Genomic DNA, 16,027 nt, shown 5'->3' on the forward strand with positions numbered 1-16,027 from the left:
TTAAATTTGAATTCCCAGCTCACATTTCTGATGCAGACAATCTCCCCATAGGAATCTTTATAGACTCAGTGACATCAATCTGCACATCCATAATTACAGTCTACATGCCATTACACGGCAGCCGTGCAAAAAGCTCTGCAGCCCTGGGAGAATCAGCTGGGCCTGCAGCAAGCTCTGCCACAGAAAATGCAAATCGCTTCACAGATAAGGCACATCTTCCTCCAAATATAGACAAGCTCACACCCACCTTGCTAATAACAGGCTCTACTTCTCTTCAGTAAGATTGCACAAAATCAGGCAGCACATCCCGTGAGATTACTGGCAGCGTGCTGTACTTCGAGGTACGCACATCTGGGATCGCTGCAAAGTAGGAGACTGAGCAAATAAAAATGATGTCTAGGGAAGGACAGAAATCAACATAAATTGAATTACTTTTTCCACTTTACTTTTGCATTTTGCAAGTCTGACTTAAGTAACAGTCAGCCATGCCAGTATCTTGACCTTTACATTAAGGTAACTTTTTCCCCTTAGAAAAACTGTTCCAATACTGGAAAAATATGGACTATCCATCTAACAAGAAGGTACATAAAGATATAGCACCACCAAGTATTTTGAAGTCCGGCATGACAGCAAACTCCATACTGTACACAGCTGGGCATTTTTTGTCCTTATAGGGAGAATAGGTCTTTATTAAACTTGTACTTTTAATGCAGTTGCTTTAACAATTTCGATCTAGATCAAGAACTCCAAATGTAACACCTCTGAAACGCGGCTGCTTCAGAACACGGGAAACGGAGGCAGAGCGTGTTTGCACAAAATTACACCGATACCGGCAGCGATTTCCCTGTCCCGGCGTGTTTCCAAGGGTTCCGTAGGGTTTACCGACGCTGCGAGGGCACCGGCTGGGCCCAGTGGTTTGTGCGGTACCCCAGGCCAGAGCCCGGCCGGCGGTGACACCTGTGCGAGGGCAGCCGCTCCCTGAGGAAGGTCTCCCCGCCTGCGCGGTGCTCCAACGCTCCGGGCACCGGAGAACGGGAGCCGCAGCCCGTGGGCGGGCGGCAGGCGTGAGGCACGTGCCGCGGAACCCCCGACGGCCCCCGGAGCGCGGCCCGGACCCGGTCCCGGCCAGCGAGTCCCCCCGCACGGCGGCAGAGGCGGCCCCTTCCCCGCTCCCGCCGCGGCCTCCGCGCTCACGGGCGCTGCGTGCCCCGGCCGTCCCGCGGCCGGACCGAGCCCCGGCGGTGGCCGAGCGGAGGGCGGCGGCGCCGGCGGAGCCGCCCCAGCGCGGCGCCTTTGTTCCGAGCGGCGGCGCGGCCGGGCCGGCAGTCCCGCCGCGCTCGGGGCGGGAGCGGGGGGAGCCCCGCCGAGCGCCCCGCGGCCGCCGCCGCCCCTGCGCGCCCGGGAGCCGGCGGGCGGCGGGGGCTCGGCGCGCTGAGCGGAGCCGTGTCCGGCGGGGGCGCTGCGCGGGGCACGGCAGCCCCGGCGGCGGGGGCCGGGCGTCCGCAGCCTGCGGGGGCCCAGCCCAGCCCGGCGCGGCTCGGCGCTCCGCGGACCCCCGGGCGGCCTCCGGGCAGCGGCGCTCCGCTCGCCGGACCCCGCCCGGCCCGGGCCCCGCCGCGGGCTGCGGCGGAGCCCTCCCGCGCCCAAACTTTGCAAAGTCTCGTAGCTCCGCTGCTGGGGCGGCGGCGGCTACGGCAGCGGCGGGCGGGGGCGGCGGCGGAGGAGGCGGGGGCGGAGGGGGCGGGGTGCGGGCCGGCGGCGGCGGCGGCAGCGGCATCAAAGAGCCTCGATTCTTGCCGCCTTGGGAGCCATGCGTTGCTGTCTGTAATGTCAGCGGAACAGGAGAAGGACCCCATCGCGCTGAAGAGATCCCGAGGTACGGCGAGGGCTGGGCCGGGCCCGGGGGCGGCCGCCGCTGGGGCCTGGCTCCCGTGCGGAGCGCTGGCCGAGCCGCGGGATGCGCGCCCCGCCGGCCCCGCCGGGCTCCCCTCGCCGCTCGGCGCGGGCCGCGCCGCCCCCGCCGGCGGTCCCTCCCTGCGGCCGCGGCGGGGCCGGCGGTGCGGGGGCCGCTCGAAGTTTGGTCGGTGGGCCCGGCCGGGCCCCGCGGGCTCCCGCAGCCTGCGGGCCTTGAAAAGCAGCCCCGGGGCTCGCTGTGCGCGCAGGTGTGCCCCGCGGGGGAGGGCGGCGTGCGGTCCTGTCTCTTGTGTGTCTGGGGATGTGCGGCACATTAGTATGCAGCGAGCATACTGCTGGTGCAAGGGAATACGGCGGCGGTGCCACATGTCCGAGTTCGTGCTGATGCAGAGCTCGTAAATTACACTTGAGTGTTCGCTCTTCTGCCCCAGTCCTGCCTCCTGTGCTTGAGTCTAGCTGGGGTTTTGTCTTTCCCTTTTCGCAGAAAAAAAAAAAAAACCCGAAATATTATTCGTTACTAGCAGCACTGGTTTGTGGCTCTGGTGAGGTTTGAAGTATGCGTTTCTTTCAAAGGTGTAGGGAGAAGGGCAGAAATGCCGGGTCTCCTCTGACTTCGGCAGTGCAGCTGACTTTAATGGCAGTGTCATATCAGCCTGCGTGGTGATGGTTGTGTCCATACAGCCTTTAGACACAGAAATGCCTTTCTGAATGAAATAATCAAAGACGGCAGGATGGGTGACAGAGTTGGGTGAAAATCTTGGCGAAATTATAACATTTGCAATTTAATGCTCGTTTTCTTGTCTCCTGTTTTGCCCCTGGAATTCTATTGTTCTTGATGTTTTAAGCATTTTTCTGGTTGGGTAAGTGCGAAAAGGTGTGGATTCCACGGTGCGTATTGTCATTGATTTACAGTTTGCTTTTCTAAAACTGTTATAGTAACAGCTGGATTGTGAGCTTGAAAATGAGAGAATGAAAACACACAGCAGTGTTACAAAGGAGACTGGAATTCATTACACTCCTCCACTCTCAAGCCCTGATTCTGCAAATGTTTAAGCATATATAGTTTCACATACTGGAGTTACCCATCAAAACTGTTTACAGTCTCAGGGCTACAGAACAGGCTTACCAAATCTGGTTGAAATTAGACTATTTTTAGTTTTCTATCTATAATGAAAAGTTTATTCAGCCATTTATGTTTCTTGGGAAAATGTTCTTACTGAGATAAAACACTGTTTAAAAAGACTCTGGCATCCATCCTCTAAAAACCTAGACAGAGGTTTATTAGTGAATATAAAAATATGTCATACTGCATTTGCAATATGTTAGATATGGCATAAATTATGTGCAAAGTCAAAATCCCTTAATGTGTAAACAAAACTGCAACTTGCAATTCTCCTAACTTACACTGAAAATGTCCATCTTACGTACCTGTGAAGTAAAAGAGACCCTGAGGCTTATCTCTTCTCCTTTGCCCACATGTGAATGGCTGAAATTAATTTTATCTGTAGTTTTATAGGAGAATAGTTTTCAGATATTTATTTGTATCTTTAGATCCATGAGATAGATGATGTCCCAGTCAAAATGATTGTATTTTTGTATGAAAAATTAGTCTCAGACAAGGAATAATTTTTCATTAATGCAGCATTCCAAAATGCTTGGTACAACTTTAATGAAAGTCTGTGTGGTAGGTACCAAAAGTGACTTTGTGGAAAGTTTATTTTGGCCTCATGAAAATGAACCTTATTCACTCTTTTTTGGAGGTATGCTAGGACTAACATTCTGTTTCCTTTCATGTATAAATTAAATCATTATAGAACCCACAGGGAAAATACAAATTCTTAGGGCTGAATTAAATCATTGGCCTCACACAGTGAGAACTGAAAATACAAAAGCTTTGTGCCTTTTCAGACACAGGACTCCCCTCTGTAAACTAAGGCATGTGAATGGCTTCGCTGATGAAAGTAATTCAGGTAGAAATTGATGGAATTTGTCACTGGAATTCTAATGTTCATATGCTTATGCTTTTGAAGAATGATACCCCAGAGAGGGAACTTATACGTAGTTTTATAAAGTTTTAACTTCAGCTGCTGTAAACCAGCACTTGTGTATCTACTTGATAAAAAATTTACTGGGTTGTTGAATTTATTAAAAGGAATCTGGGTATTTGGAGTATTTTGCTCTCATTGGTTAACGTCATTTATGTTTTAAGAGTGCAGGGACATGAACAAGAGAGTGATTTATGCAGTTGTGAGGAGTAGTGTTCCCAGTGCAGTCAGTCTTACGCTAAATTTTGTATAAACTTATAAGAACACTGGAGAAGAAAATGATAGGAAGTGCAGGGACAGTTTTGAGAAAATAGATTATAAAGAAGATGACTTGTAAAGTTGAAATGTAGGGGAAGTTTGCTGTAATTTTTTATGTAAAACTTTATGCTGTAATCATTTAGTATCTACAGGTAATGCAGTGGCAATGCTTCATAGCACACTAAGTACATGAAGGATTTTATATTCTAAATAAAGGCAAAAAGGTCTCTTTTTCAATCCCTAGTATCTTAGACCACAATATGCTATGTGCAAGCATGAGTTTATTTTAGAGCTTGGTTGTGACATCGTGCCCTTGTCTTTGAAATTCAGACTTAAAATTTGATAGGTCTTGATCTGGGATACCCATGTAGCTTCCTTACATGTAATGAAAAATAAAATCAAATATCAACAATGACAGCTAGAGCTAAAAGGAACTTAATAAAGCAGAGGCAGAAGTGGATTCTTACTTGAAGTAGGACTGGTAAATTCCCTGAAATCTCAAAAAAAAAAATAAATAGAGGAGGCAGGGAGGAACGAAGTGCTAGGAGTGAAAAATTTGTCAGGCCTCCTTGGATCAGGAGTATTTCAAATAATTTGGATATTATGGTCTGTGTAGAGTAGGACTGCTGCTTCCCTGTGAGATTTTATGTTACATTGCTGAATAGTCTTAAAACTGGTTTGCCTGTCTGCTGGGAACAGCTGTCTAACAGAGCAGTGAAATGTCATGCGTTGTGCTGCTTTGCATAATACTGTTGATAATTCACAGTTATCTGCAGGTTGTCTTTAGTAATGAAGACCTGTGAATTCAGCTCGTTGCTTACATCTTGATGAAGTTTGACTTGTCATCTGAATATCAATCTTAAACAAACAACAGTCACATTTTTAGGTTGGATTGCCTACTTACTGTTCTGTTACTGTATCTTTATATAAAAGAGCAAATAAGCTGTTATCTTAACAGGTCTGGGAAAAAAAGAATTAATATAGTTTCTTTAAAAAAATGGTGTTAGTACTTTAAATGTGTTGCTCCCGTATCACCTGAAAATGCTTCTCATATTTCAGCTCAGGGTTTTCTTTGCATTCCCATATTGTGGCAATTTCACGTGAGTCCAGACAGACAGACTGACTGGGATAATAATGGGTGTGCTAGATTCATTTTTCATCTATGGTCTAATTAGAGATTTAAAAATGAAAGCCACAATGTATACAAATTTGAGAGCTTGTCCCACTGTTGTGAAAGGTGTAGAATCCCAGGTGAAGTACAGATATCTCTTTGTATTGCTCAAGGTCAAGTCTGATTGAGCAACCAGTGAAATGAGCATTCCTTACTTCTTTTTGTGCCAGGACAGTCTTGCTCAGTTATTCTATGAGGTTTCTGCAGAGGTGGGCTGGTTCACTTATTATTGGTAGGTGTCGTTTTGTTTGATCAAGTCTTGCATTTAATGAAATTTAGATTTGATGCACTGAAGATTTGTCTAAACAACACAGCATGCTTTTAAGTGTTTTTTCGTCGTGGATCTACTACTGTTTTATTTTCCTTCATGGTGGATTGTAACACTCTGTTATGCATTGTTACACTGGGTCTGATAAATGCTGTGTCTATGTGAGTTAAAGGAGAGGTGAGTCTTAGACATGGCTTTTTGCAGTTCTTTTGAAAGTTTTATGATTTATGCAACAAGAAATACTTCTAACTGCTGATGTGTCAATGTTAAGAACCAAAGGATAGATAAAAATAAAATAAAAGGAAATGTTTGTTTCCATAAGAATGAGCATGAATGGGACATGAAAGTGGTAGTAGACAGAGGTGTAGGAGGGATGTTAGCTTACCTCCAGATGTGTGCTCCTTTAGGATTTGTAACATAAGGCGCCAGAGTCAATGCAAGTTCAGTATTTGTAACAGATATCTGAGGCTGTGGTAGTTACAGGCAAATTTACAATACAGTTCTGCAAGAAAATTAATGCACTATTGCACTGATTGGCATCTTGTAGGTGGTGACAGTGGATTGGATGGGTTAGGAGGACCAGGAGTTCAGCTTGGAAGCCCTGATAAGAAAAAGCGCAAAGCAAATACACAGGTAAATTCCCTTTGCTTCTTTTGAATTCTTAATAAACAGTGCACTCAAATGTTTGTTGGTATGACTGTCTCTCATTGTTCAGAGTATCAGTTTGTTGTCACAAATAGCAGCTACATACCAAATATTTCAGTTTTACTTTGAAGTTGAAATCTTCCTAAATACTAGTTATTTGCGCTGAAGTTATTTTAATCCCTGTAAGTTGCCAAAGGCATATAAAGAGAGGAACACAGTGAGACTGCAACAACTCGTATTTTTACCATAGGGATTTGATTCTAAGACACTTTTTTAAATGTCTTGTAGCCATTGGTAGAAATCTGTACAGCATGAGTAGTTGCCATGAGACTACTTCTCTCCTTACTCTCATTCCTCTATGTGTAGGCTTGTGGGCTAATTAATCAGCAGAGTTTGTTAATGCTTTGACCAAACTCTTGGCATGCTCCCCAAGTGATTTTCAAGCAAAAGCTAAGGCAGGTACAGCTCCTATCCAGTGAATTCTTGCAATGTGACATTTCTATGCAGTTTTTCTTTCCAGAAAAGAAAGCTGCAGTACAAAATATCTTAAGCAATTTGATATCTGTAGTGCCAAGTTTTCCTTTGTGTGCTCATTCAGCTCTGAGTATTTGTTAATTTGGTACTGCCCAGTGGGAATACCTTTATTTATGTAGGTAAAACAGTCACTTTCTCTTAGGCCTATGGAGAGTCCATTGAAATGTGGATCTGTTTTCTTCATTTCTGTTTTGTTTTAAAGTAGTCATGCTGAAACCTGCTCTGAGAAATATTCAGTTACTTTACGAGGTTTCACAGCTCTTTCTTGGTGGAGTTTCCTTGTGTTCTAGGATGGTAATAACTCTAGAGGACATGCAGATTAGCTTGTATGCTTTCTGACCAGGTTAAAATTAGCACTGCAGCAATTTTTTTGTATTTTTTAAAATAATTTTTCAGTCTTAGTTTATTAGTACTTAGGAGGAAGTGCTTTCTGTGAGCACAGTTAGTGTGAGGGTGAACCCAGTAGATATTCCCTGCAGGCTAGTCTAGAGTGAATTTCAATTATGTGATTGCACTGGTGACATTTAAACAGATTCTGGGCCCCATTAAACACTTGATTATGCTCTGTAACCAGAGCATAATCCTCATGTTTCATACCTACTGACTGTGCTGTGCAGACTGTCCACAATCACTGAAGGCTTTTGTTTGGTCTAGAATGTACAGCATAGAATATTCCACAGACTACAGAAAATACCAGTTTGATGTCTCCTATATTCTAAATGCCTTTTCTAGCATTACAGTGCCCTTAGGTTTGTATATCCTCATAGAAGTGGGGTGTCTTAAGAGAGATATATTCAGTAACATGAACCCAAAACAAAATTAAGGAAACGCTTCAAATCTGCTCTTCATCATTTGGAAATACCTTGTGTATGTGTTTGTGACAGTTGGATTTCTGTATTGTTGCTTTTCTTTTGTAAAAGATTATGAAATAGAAGTCACATATCAAGTAGTATTTTCAGCTTTTAAAACACTGAGACTACTATAAATCACTACATTATATGGAGCCTAACTTCCTCTCCTGCCTCTGTACTGAAATTTCAGACAGCCTGGCAGGGTACAGTGGGTGAATTTTACACAACAGCTGAACAGTTCAGCAGTTGCATTGCTAATCCAGAACCTTTGTGGTTGGTCTGTCTTGCAGGGAAATACTTAAACTAATTAAAATATTGTATTTAAAATATTTGTAGGGGTCGTCATTTCCTCCTCCATCCGAATATGCTCCACCACCGAACCCAAGCTCTGACCACCTTGTAGCTGCAAATCCGTTTGATGACAACTATAATACTGTGTCTTATAAACCACTTCCTTCAGGAAATCCATATTTTAGTAATCCTGGTTATCCTGGCTTTGGAGGCTATAACACTTTCAGAATGCCGCCTCACATGCTGCCCAGAGTGTCCTCACCATATGGTGGTTCTTACTCCCTCAGAAACCAACCACATCCTCTTCCTCAAAACCCTGTTGGCATGGGTTTTAGTCGACCCCACTCCTTCAGCTTTGGTCCACATGATAATCCAGGTTTTGGGAATCAGCCACCTTATAGCAGTGGTCAGATAAATCAAAACATCAATATGCCTGCTCAGCATTTCAGGCCAAATCCTGGGGAGAACTTTGGCCATTCTGGTCAGATACCTCACCCTGATGTGCCAACTAACTTCGGTCCTGGAAACAATCCAAATTTTCCAAATTCTCAGCTAGAGTCAAACCATTCTTTTGTTCCTCCACCAAACACATACAACCAGACAAAATCATCAGCACAAAAGCAAGACTTTAGTCAAGGTGCAAGCAAAGCATCCAGCCAGAACACTGCTGCTCATCAGCATCATCACAGGACAGAGGATGTTGTGAGTCAAGGTAACAGTGACCTGAAAAATGTTACTCGAAACAATGTGGTAAATCAGGAAAACAGCCATTCTAATAGTGCTGATAACACCAGTGCTGGCCACTCAAATGGGACTCAGAGCAAGTCCCGCCAGCCTCGAGGTCCTGCTGAAGGATGCAACTCTGAAAAGAGCAGCAAAACACCCCTCCATCCCAGTCGTCATGGACACTCGTCCTCTGAACCCGTCTACCCATGTGGAATTTGTACACATGAAGTCAATGATGACCAGGATGCCATCCTGTGTGAAGCCTCTTGTCAAAAGTGGTTCCATCGGGTCTGTACAGGCATGACAGAGTCAGCCTACGGCCTTCTCACGGCAGAGGCGTCGGCGGTGTGGGGCTGTGACACTTGCATGGCTGACAAGGATGTGCAGTTAATGCGCACGAGAGACACTGCAGGACCGCCTGCACTGAACACAGAAGGCTGACAGCCTGAATGGCTGCTAGTGGAGCAAATACTTGCTATGAAAATTCGGTTACAAACTGGGTACTTCATTTTCTGCAGACAATCAGTTGTGTTTGATTGTCATTTTTTTTCCCTTAATCTGTTTTCATTCATATATGTTCATCTCAGCTTTTGTACTCTTGGTTTTATGTGTGCAAATGTTTTACAGGATGGAATATTTTTTGTTTCTGATTAAACTGTAGCTGACAATTCATAGGAAGTAGGATGAGCGTTGACAATATTATTGAAGGAAAAAATGTGCCTGTATGAATAGCCCTAATTTGCTAGTGTGTATTAATGTGTTAACTAACACTAGCATTTAGTGCTTGGTTTTAATGGTACTATATTTGCAAGTACTCATTACTTTGTTTTTTTTTCTTTTGGCATGAATGTCTGTTATTTAAGTTCTTGCAAGCCTTTCTTTGAATATAGTAGAGATGGCATGGAGGAATGTGCAGTACTAATAGTTGTCATTTTAGGGTAAATACAGAGAATTTTGTATGTGCTTTTTCTTATTTTTGAAGTAAAGCATTAATGTGCTATTCAAAATCGTGAATTCATGCTTAGCAACACAGTGAAACCCACTAACTATTACACATTTCTGTTTCCTTGAAATGGCAATAATCTCTTGACTTCTCAGCAGTTACTTGCTGAAGGCTCTTGCTAGGTCTTGATTATTTGGAAATTGTTGTGAAATAGGATTTAATTGGAAAAAGAACTCATCGAGTTTATGAAGTCCACTGCTTTAAATCTAGAGAATGCCAAAACTAGGGTTGCACATATAACCTTAATTCATTTATCTTGTGGACATACCTTGGGATAGTCTTTGCATCTTGTCATGGTTGTGCAGTCATGCATGTCTCTCTCATTCTTTCTCACTGATGGTTCCAGTCTCCTGCCTCAGTGCTGCCTGAGAATTGTGGATGAAGTAGTGCACGGAAAATCCTGCCCAGCCTCTAGGGCTGTCAGCTCCAGCCTGCTCACTCACCCTGAGCTTACACAGTCCACGTGGCATGAACGAGGGGGTAAGGCAATGGAGTGTGCTCTGCACAGGCTCCAGATTGCATGATAATTTGGCTAGCAAAGTCTTAAAACTATATTCCCACCACTGTCTCAGCCAGTTTTGCAGTGAGAGGGTGGGAAATCTAAGGTGAAGAAAGAAAATAGAGCTGTCATATCAAGTGAGTTTAGCTCACATCAGAACTAAGTAGCCAGAAGTTTAGCTCCTTTGCTAAACCTGATATCCTGCTGACAAATATGAATGACACTAGAGCTTCATATGTAATGCCAAGAAATTCAGTTTTAATAAGGGTAATTTGATCTAATTCCTGATCTCAAAAATAACCCCTTTCTTTTTCAACGTCGGGAAGTATCTAGCCTTGAACAGTTCAGCCTTAGCAGTGTGATGAAGTTGCATATGCAACTGAAAAAGTTTCTTTTGAGAGAATGTAGTTTTGAATTAATAAAAGGAGGCACTGTGATAACAGATTCTGCTTGGAATATGTACCACTGTGCTGGAAACAGTCTTTAAATAGCAATTAAATCATATGTCAAGCTTACAGGTACTAGTCATTTTCCTTAATGTGATAAATTTTTCAGGTCTGTGATGATGGGGGACGTAAGAGTTTTTAGAGAATACCGTCATCTAATAAAGAGGTAGTTTTATGGTAAGCCATGCTAATGAGTGAAAGTAGGGCCTGTTTGATAGTTCCACCATCATGTTTTATTTTAAATTGGCTCTACTGTGTACATTCGTTGAAAATACTGTGCAGATCTACACAACTTGTTTTATTTTAAAAGTGAAAAGTTTTGCTGTATAAGTGCAGTATTTTTTTCTTTTTTTTGGCTTGCCTCTCATCAGGAAAAAGAAAAAAAAATGTCTAAAGTGTAAGTGACATATTTTGTATCTTGAGAATTTTCCTGTATGCAGATGTAAAGTGTAAGATAGATCCAGAGTTTCTGTGTTCATCACTAGTTGTTTTAATTTAGTACATTAACTAGACTCAATCTTGTTCTGTTAGTGGTGTGATTTTAAAACCACCACCAAAAAAAAAAAAAAGCAAACAAACAAGCAACAATCTCTGTTAGATTTATTCTTCAGTAGTTTTCCTAATGAGTGACAGACTTTGAATTTGCTTTTGCTACCTGAAGTAGCAATTAAACCAAACCTTGTTTAGATGGAGTTGTTCCTCTGGGAATCAGTTTAATCTCTGCCACAATTACCACTGTGAACATAATGGAGCTGGTTCACACATACAGTAAGGTAAATGAAATAAAAATTTTGCTCAGTGAAAATTCAACCAAAGCTCCAATGATGATATTGTTACCTTTCCCACTCCTACCCCCCATGCCTCTTGTGAGAAGATTTTGGGGCATTTATTCTCAGAAGTCCAATTCGTGTTTTAACATTTTGGGGCAGACATTGTATTTAAAATAGCCATGTATCTCTTAATCTTTTCCTCAACTCAACATGAAGTTAGGCAATTATTTTCTAGATTAGCTGTTGGGACATAAGTATTTAAATATAGTGTTCTTAAATACTTAAAATCAACTGGAATATCATTCTATAAGGCCTTAAATTGTGTACTTGTGAAACTTAGTCTATCAATTTATTGTAGGTTTTTCTAAACTGGTATTATATTGGGTTCGTAACCAAGTAAATTTTCTGCATTTATTAACCTATGAGTTCAAGGCATTAGCAAATGTCAATGATAGAAAATAAAAACAAATTAACAACCAGCCCAACACTTGTTAGCACACTGATCCTGGAGGTAGGACTGACAAGGATCTCCAGAAGTCATCCAGCCAATATGCTTGCCCTTCTGATATGCTCTTGGCATACTTGAACTCTTTATCTAGAGAGCAGTTATATTTTGATTTTCTCTGCATGTGATGACTAAGTAGTAGTTCAAGTATGCACAGGAAAAACAGCAATCATGTTTAATTAGTAAGGTACTAGGAAAATGTCAGCTGATTAGCATTAGAAGTTAGTTCTAGAATGATAGGTGGGAGGGAGGGGGGAGGGCAGACTAGAATAGGTGAGGTTTTTTGTAATACATGAAACAATTTGTATTGAACTCTCATGCTCTTCTTTCATTACCGGTGATTTAGACTGTACTGGTGCTGCACACCAAAAATATTGCAAAGATTTTGTAAATCTTGCAAACCTTAACATTTTTATGGGAATTGCCTGTGTGCTTTTAAAATAGTTTCTGGTCATGATCAGAAATGCAGCCTTATATTGCTCCCAATTTTTTTCCTTCCCAGGCTGAAATAAACAGGTATAAATTGGATTGTGCTGTCCTTAATACTTTTTTGCTAGTAACCAATTTTAAATAAGAAAACATGTAAGTGACAATGCTGGAGATAGACTAGAGGGCAGCAAAAATCCTGTTTCTTCCTGTTTTACTCATTCCTTCTATAACTTGAAACTAGCAGGTTGACTGTGCCTGTCTCTTCTGAAAGAAGATGGGACTGATGCTTACTTCCAAAGGTTGTTTAGAGGCCTAGTTATTATTTGAGATCTTCAGATGTAAGAAGCTAGAGAAAAGTAATTAAGTTTGCTCTACTTAAAATATAATTTTGGGGGCTGCTCAAAGAAGATTATACTTTGTGACCTCTGAAGTTTTTAATCTAAGAACCAGTTTTTTAATCACATTTTTCAGGCTTAATTGGAAGCATGTGAGAATTAATGAAGTCAGTGAAACTGCATGCACACAGTCAAGAATGTTTTAAAGTGTTTGCAGTTTGGGGCCTGTGATATTTGCAAGTGAAATGCTTTTATGGTTTGAGATTTTTACAAAATCAGTGGTGTTAAAATGTAGCACCTTTTTAACATTTGTCTTTATTCCAACTTAATACAGTAACACATCTGCATTTAATATATCTACTTCATTTTATAAATAAACATTGCCTGTCAGTACAAGTATTGGTGTAACATTCTTTAAAAAGGAAGTCATGCTTCTTATCATGTTGTATGTGACTTAAATGACTGTTTCATATTAAAACTAATCTTTCCTTATGTACTGCTTAAATATACCTGTTTTGGGATATCAGTTCAGTACTTTTTATACAATCTTGAATGTGTTCCACATTGGTGACATGTATTTTTGCAACGACCTTTTTCGTTTTGATTTTAAATTAGAGCATGTCTGATGTAATACATGCATTAGTGCTGTGGTGTGTGACAAAGTTAATGTACGTAATTCAAATTGGAAAAGTTTCCAGACTTTGTCCAACATTAACCCTGTGGCCAGGGATTAAATTACTATGTAATACAAATTATTTCATACCATGATGTGTTTTAAGCTACTCTATGAAGTATGTGAAACATTATTGTTTATGGATTGGTAGCTGGTGAGGTATCTTGCATAGAATGAGGTATGATAGATGGTAGCAATTCATGATGATTAAAACTGAGTACCTTTCAGAACACACAGCACTGTCATCTTGCATTATCATCTTGTTGCCATTACTTAATATGAATTTCTTAATATTATCCACTGATAAATGGGTGAACATTTGGCAATGAGCTCTTGGGTGTGAAAATTGTAACACTTTTTACCTGTTTTACAAAACATTTTTTTTTTTTGTTTACTTGTTTAGAAGGCATGTAATTTTTTTGTCTATTAGATGTGATTAGATATATGCAGGAGGATGTAGAACTGGATGTATTTTAAAGTTATTCTGCAGTTGCTAAATTTGGCAGAAGCTTTCTATATTAGAATAGACTCTTCCCTAAGATTGGAAACTAAGTGTACTTAGCAGAACTCTTTAAGGCAATATAACTATCCTACACTACATCTTGAGTTATGCACATTCACTTATTTATGTGGAAGTGATAACTTCTGCTTTATGTAGAAGAAAGGTCCCTTTAGTGGCCTAGTGCTGTGGGTCATCAGTTCTGGAGTAATTAGTTCTGAGTTGTATTCAGGCCCTCAGAGGTGCTGCCTCTAGCTTGAAGTTTTCAGTGTCACCCTTTGTCTCCTGGTGTAGAGATGGCTTATCCCAGCACCATAGGGAATAAATATTTCTGTATTGTTTACCATAAATAATTTTCCTTTTAATGTTCAAAGAAACTGTCTCAAAGTATTTTTTTGATCCAACCCCAGCTTTTCACTTGGAGATTTGTGTGCTGTATTCCAGGAATTGCTGTACTGGAGACATTTTGGGATTGGCATTATGAGAGTTGTCTGTTCCTAGGCACTCATCTTTTTCTCTACAGAATGGTCTAAATCTGAACTTCCATATAACTTAAGGAGGGCAAGCTCTTAATATATTATTTTTTCTTTTTGTTTTTCTTTCTTGATAGTTTATTTTTCTGAAATGTGAAATAATACAAAGCTGTTAGGGATTTTTATTTAAGACATGGTCTTTCCTCCACGTTTGTGTTTGTGGCCTTTAGAGCAGGCACCGTGGTCCTTACGGCCTTCTGACTTGGAATTTTTTGTTCACCTTCTCCTTTTGGAGTTAAAAGTGAGTAGAAAAAGGCAAGTTACCAATCTACTGCCATCCAAACAATGCAAAATATAAAATGAGTAAGATTGTTGGCATTTAATTTTTTTTTAAAATAATGATGTGATATTTTTACCTTTTAGAAGAACATATATCAGAATCTGATTCAAGTGTTCTTGGAAAATGTATATGGTAGACTTTGTCCAGCACTGTATGTAACTTTGTTGCTTTCTGTTGTCTGGTTTCAATTTCTTTTAAAATAAAGATAATTTTTGTGGGGAAGTTGCCTGTTGACTTTCTGAAGATGTTGTAATGCCTAGATGGACTCTTCTAATGTTCTGCCTGGGAGAATGCATTTGGATTAGGTGTAATCCTGCAAGAAGCAGTGTGGTCATATGGATCAGAAAATGCAGCTCCTGCCTCTCTTGGAGAGCTCCACTGTTCTGTAAAGGTGTGAATCTGCAGTAACTTCAAAGCATATCAGAACAGGTCTTGTGCCTTCAGCTCCATTTCTTTCCTCACAGGATGGAAGGCTCAAGCATCAATTGTCCATGTAGATTTTTTAAAATAACTTTCTGCACTTGGAAAGTGATTATACAAATAATTATTTATTCCAGTTTATAAAATTATTAATAATATCTTCCTGTTAGTTTAAATGCCAGAACTAAGGCATGCCATATCACTGCTTTGCCAATAATTTTTAAAAGTAACTGATATAGGTCCCAAGCCACGAATGCCAACCAGTTTGTTGGAATAAACACTCTCATAAAATGTTTCTGCTTTTTTGTTTTTTATAAAATAAAAAAAAATATTTTTTTTTAAATATGGAGGGATGAGAGAAATTAGAGAGAATTTAGAAAAAAATTGAAGAAAAAAAGGTTAATAATTAAAGGTAAGGAAATGTAAACTATCCAAAGGATTTTTTTCTCCCATGTATTAAAACTTCTGAAGCCACTGGAAGTGAAATAACCCCAGAAAATATATTGTGTGTAGGCAGCTGGCAGGTCCAGAATATTAAAAATATTAAGGTTTGTCTGGAACATAAATCAGCATACTTCATAGCACAGAAGATAGGAATTTAGGAATCAGATTTTCAATGGAAAAAACAATCTTTCACTGCAGACTTTTGACTGATAAAGTTAGAAGAACCATGCTGCATGAGTGTCTCTTGTTTATTTTGCAAGTGTGTCACAGCAGGAGCACAGCAGCTTGTCCAGGTAAGGCTGTGGAGTGGGTGGAACAGAGGTGGTTTTTCTGCACATACACATAAATTCAAAACTTTTAAGGTTGATCCAAAATCTTGCTGAATACCTTTTGTGTCCTTTAGCAGCTAAATCTGCTACTTTGACATAAAAACATGTTATTGATATTCACTGTGTCTCCTACAAGCTTTGCTTTGCAGATCTAGGTTT

General features: G+C 41.1%; 1 protein-coding gene across 1 annotated transcript; it reads left to right on the top strand.

Moving 5' to 3' along the window:
- Positions 1 to 1,827: 1,827 nt before the first annotated feature.
- Positions 1,828 to 9,144, top strand: PYGO1 (pygopus family PHD finger 1). Its single transcript, XM_062501700.1, has 3 exons — positions 1,828 to 1,876; positions 6,204 to 6,289; positions 8,023 to 9,144. Exons 1-3 carry the CDS (start codon positions 1,828 to 1,830, stop codon positions 9,142 to 9,144), a joined length of 1,257 nt encoding a protein of 418 aa, XP_062357684.1.
- Positions 9,145 to 16,027: the final 6,883 nt, after the last annotated feature.

This window comes from Cinclus cinclus, chromosome 13, assembly GCF_963662255.1.
Source record: "Cinclus cinclus chromosome 13, bCinCin1.1, whole genome shotgun sequence".
Lineage (NCBI taxonomy): Eukaryota > Metazoa > Chordata > Aves > Passeriformes > Cinclidae > Cinclus > Cinclus cinclus.

Excerpts from the sequence above, each read along its gene's own strand:
- PYGO1 (XM_062501700.1), top strand. The coding sequence starts at position 1,828 with ATGTCAGCGGAACAGGAGAAGGACCCCATCGCGCTGAAGAGATCCCGA. Across the intron at positions 1,877-6,203 it reads CGCGCTGAAGAGATCCCGAG|GTGGTGACAGTGGATTGGAT; the intron begins GTACGGCGAGGG and ends GGCATCTTGTAG. Across the intron at positions 6,290-8,022 it reads AGCGCAAAGCAAATACACAG|GGGTCGTCATTTCCTCCTCC; the intron begins GTAAATTCCCTT and ends AAATATTTGTAG.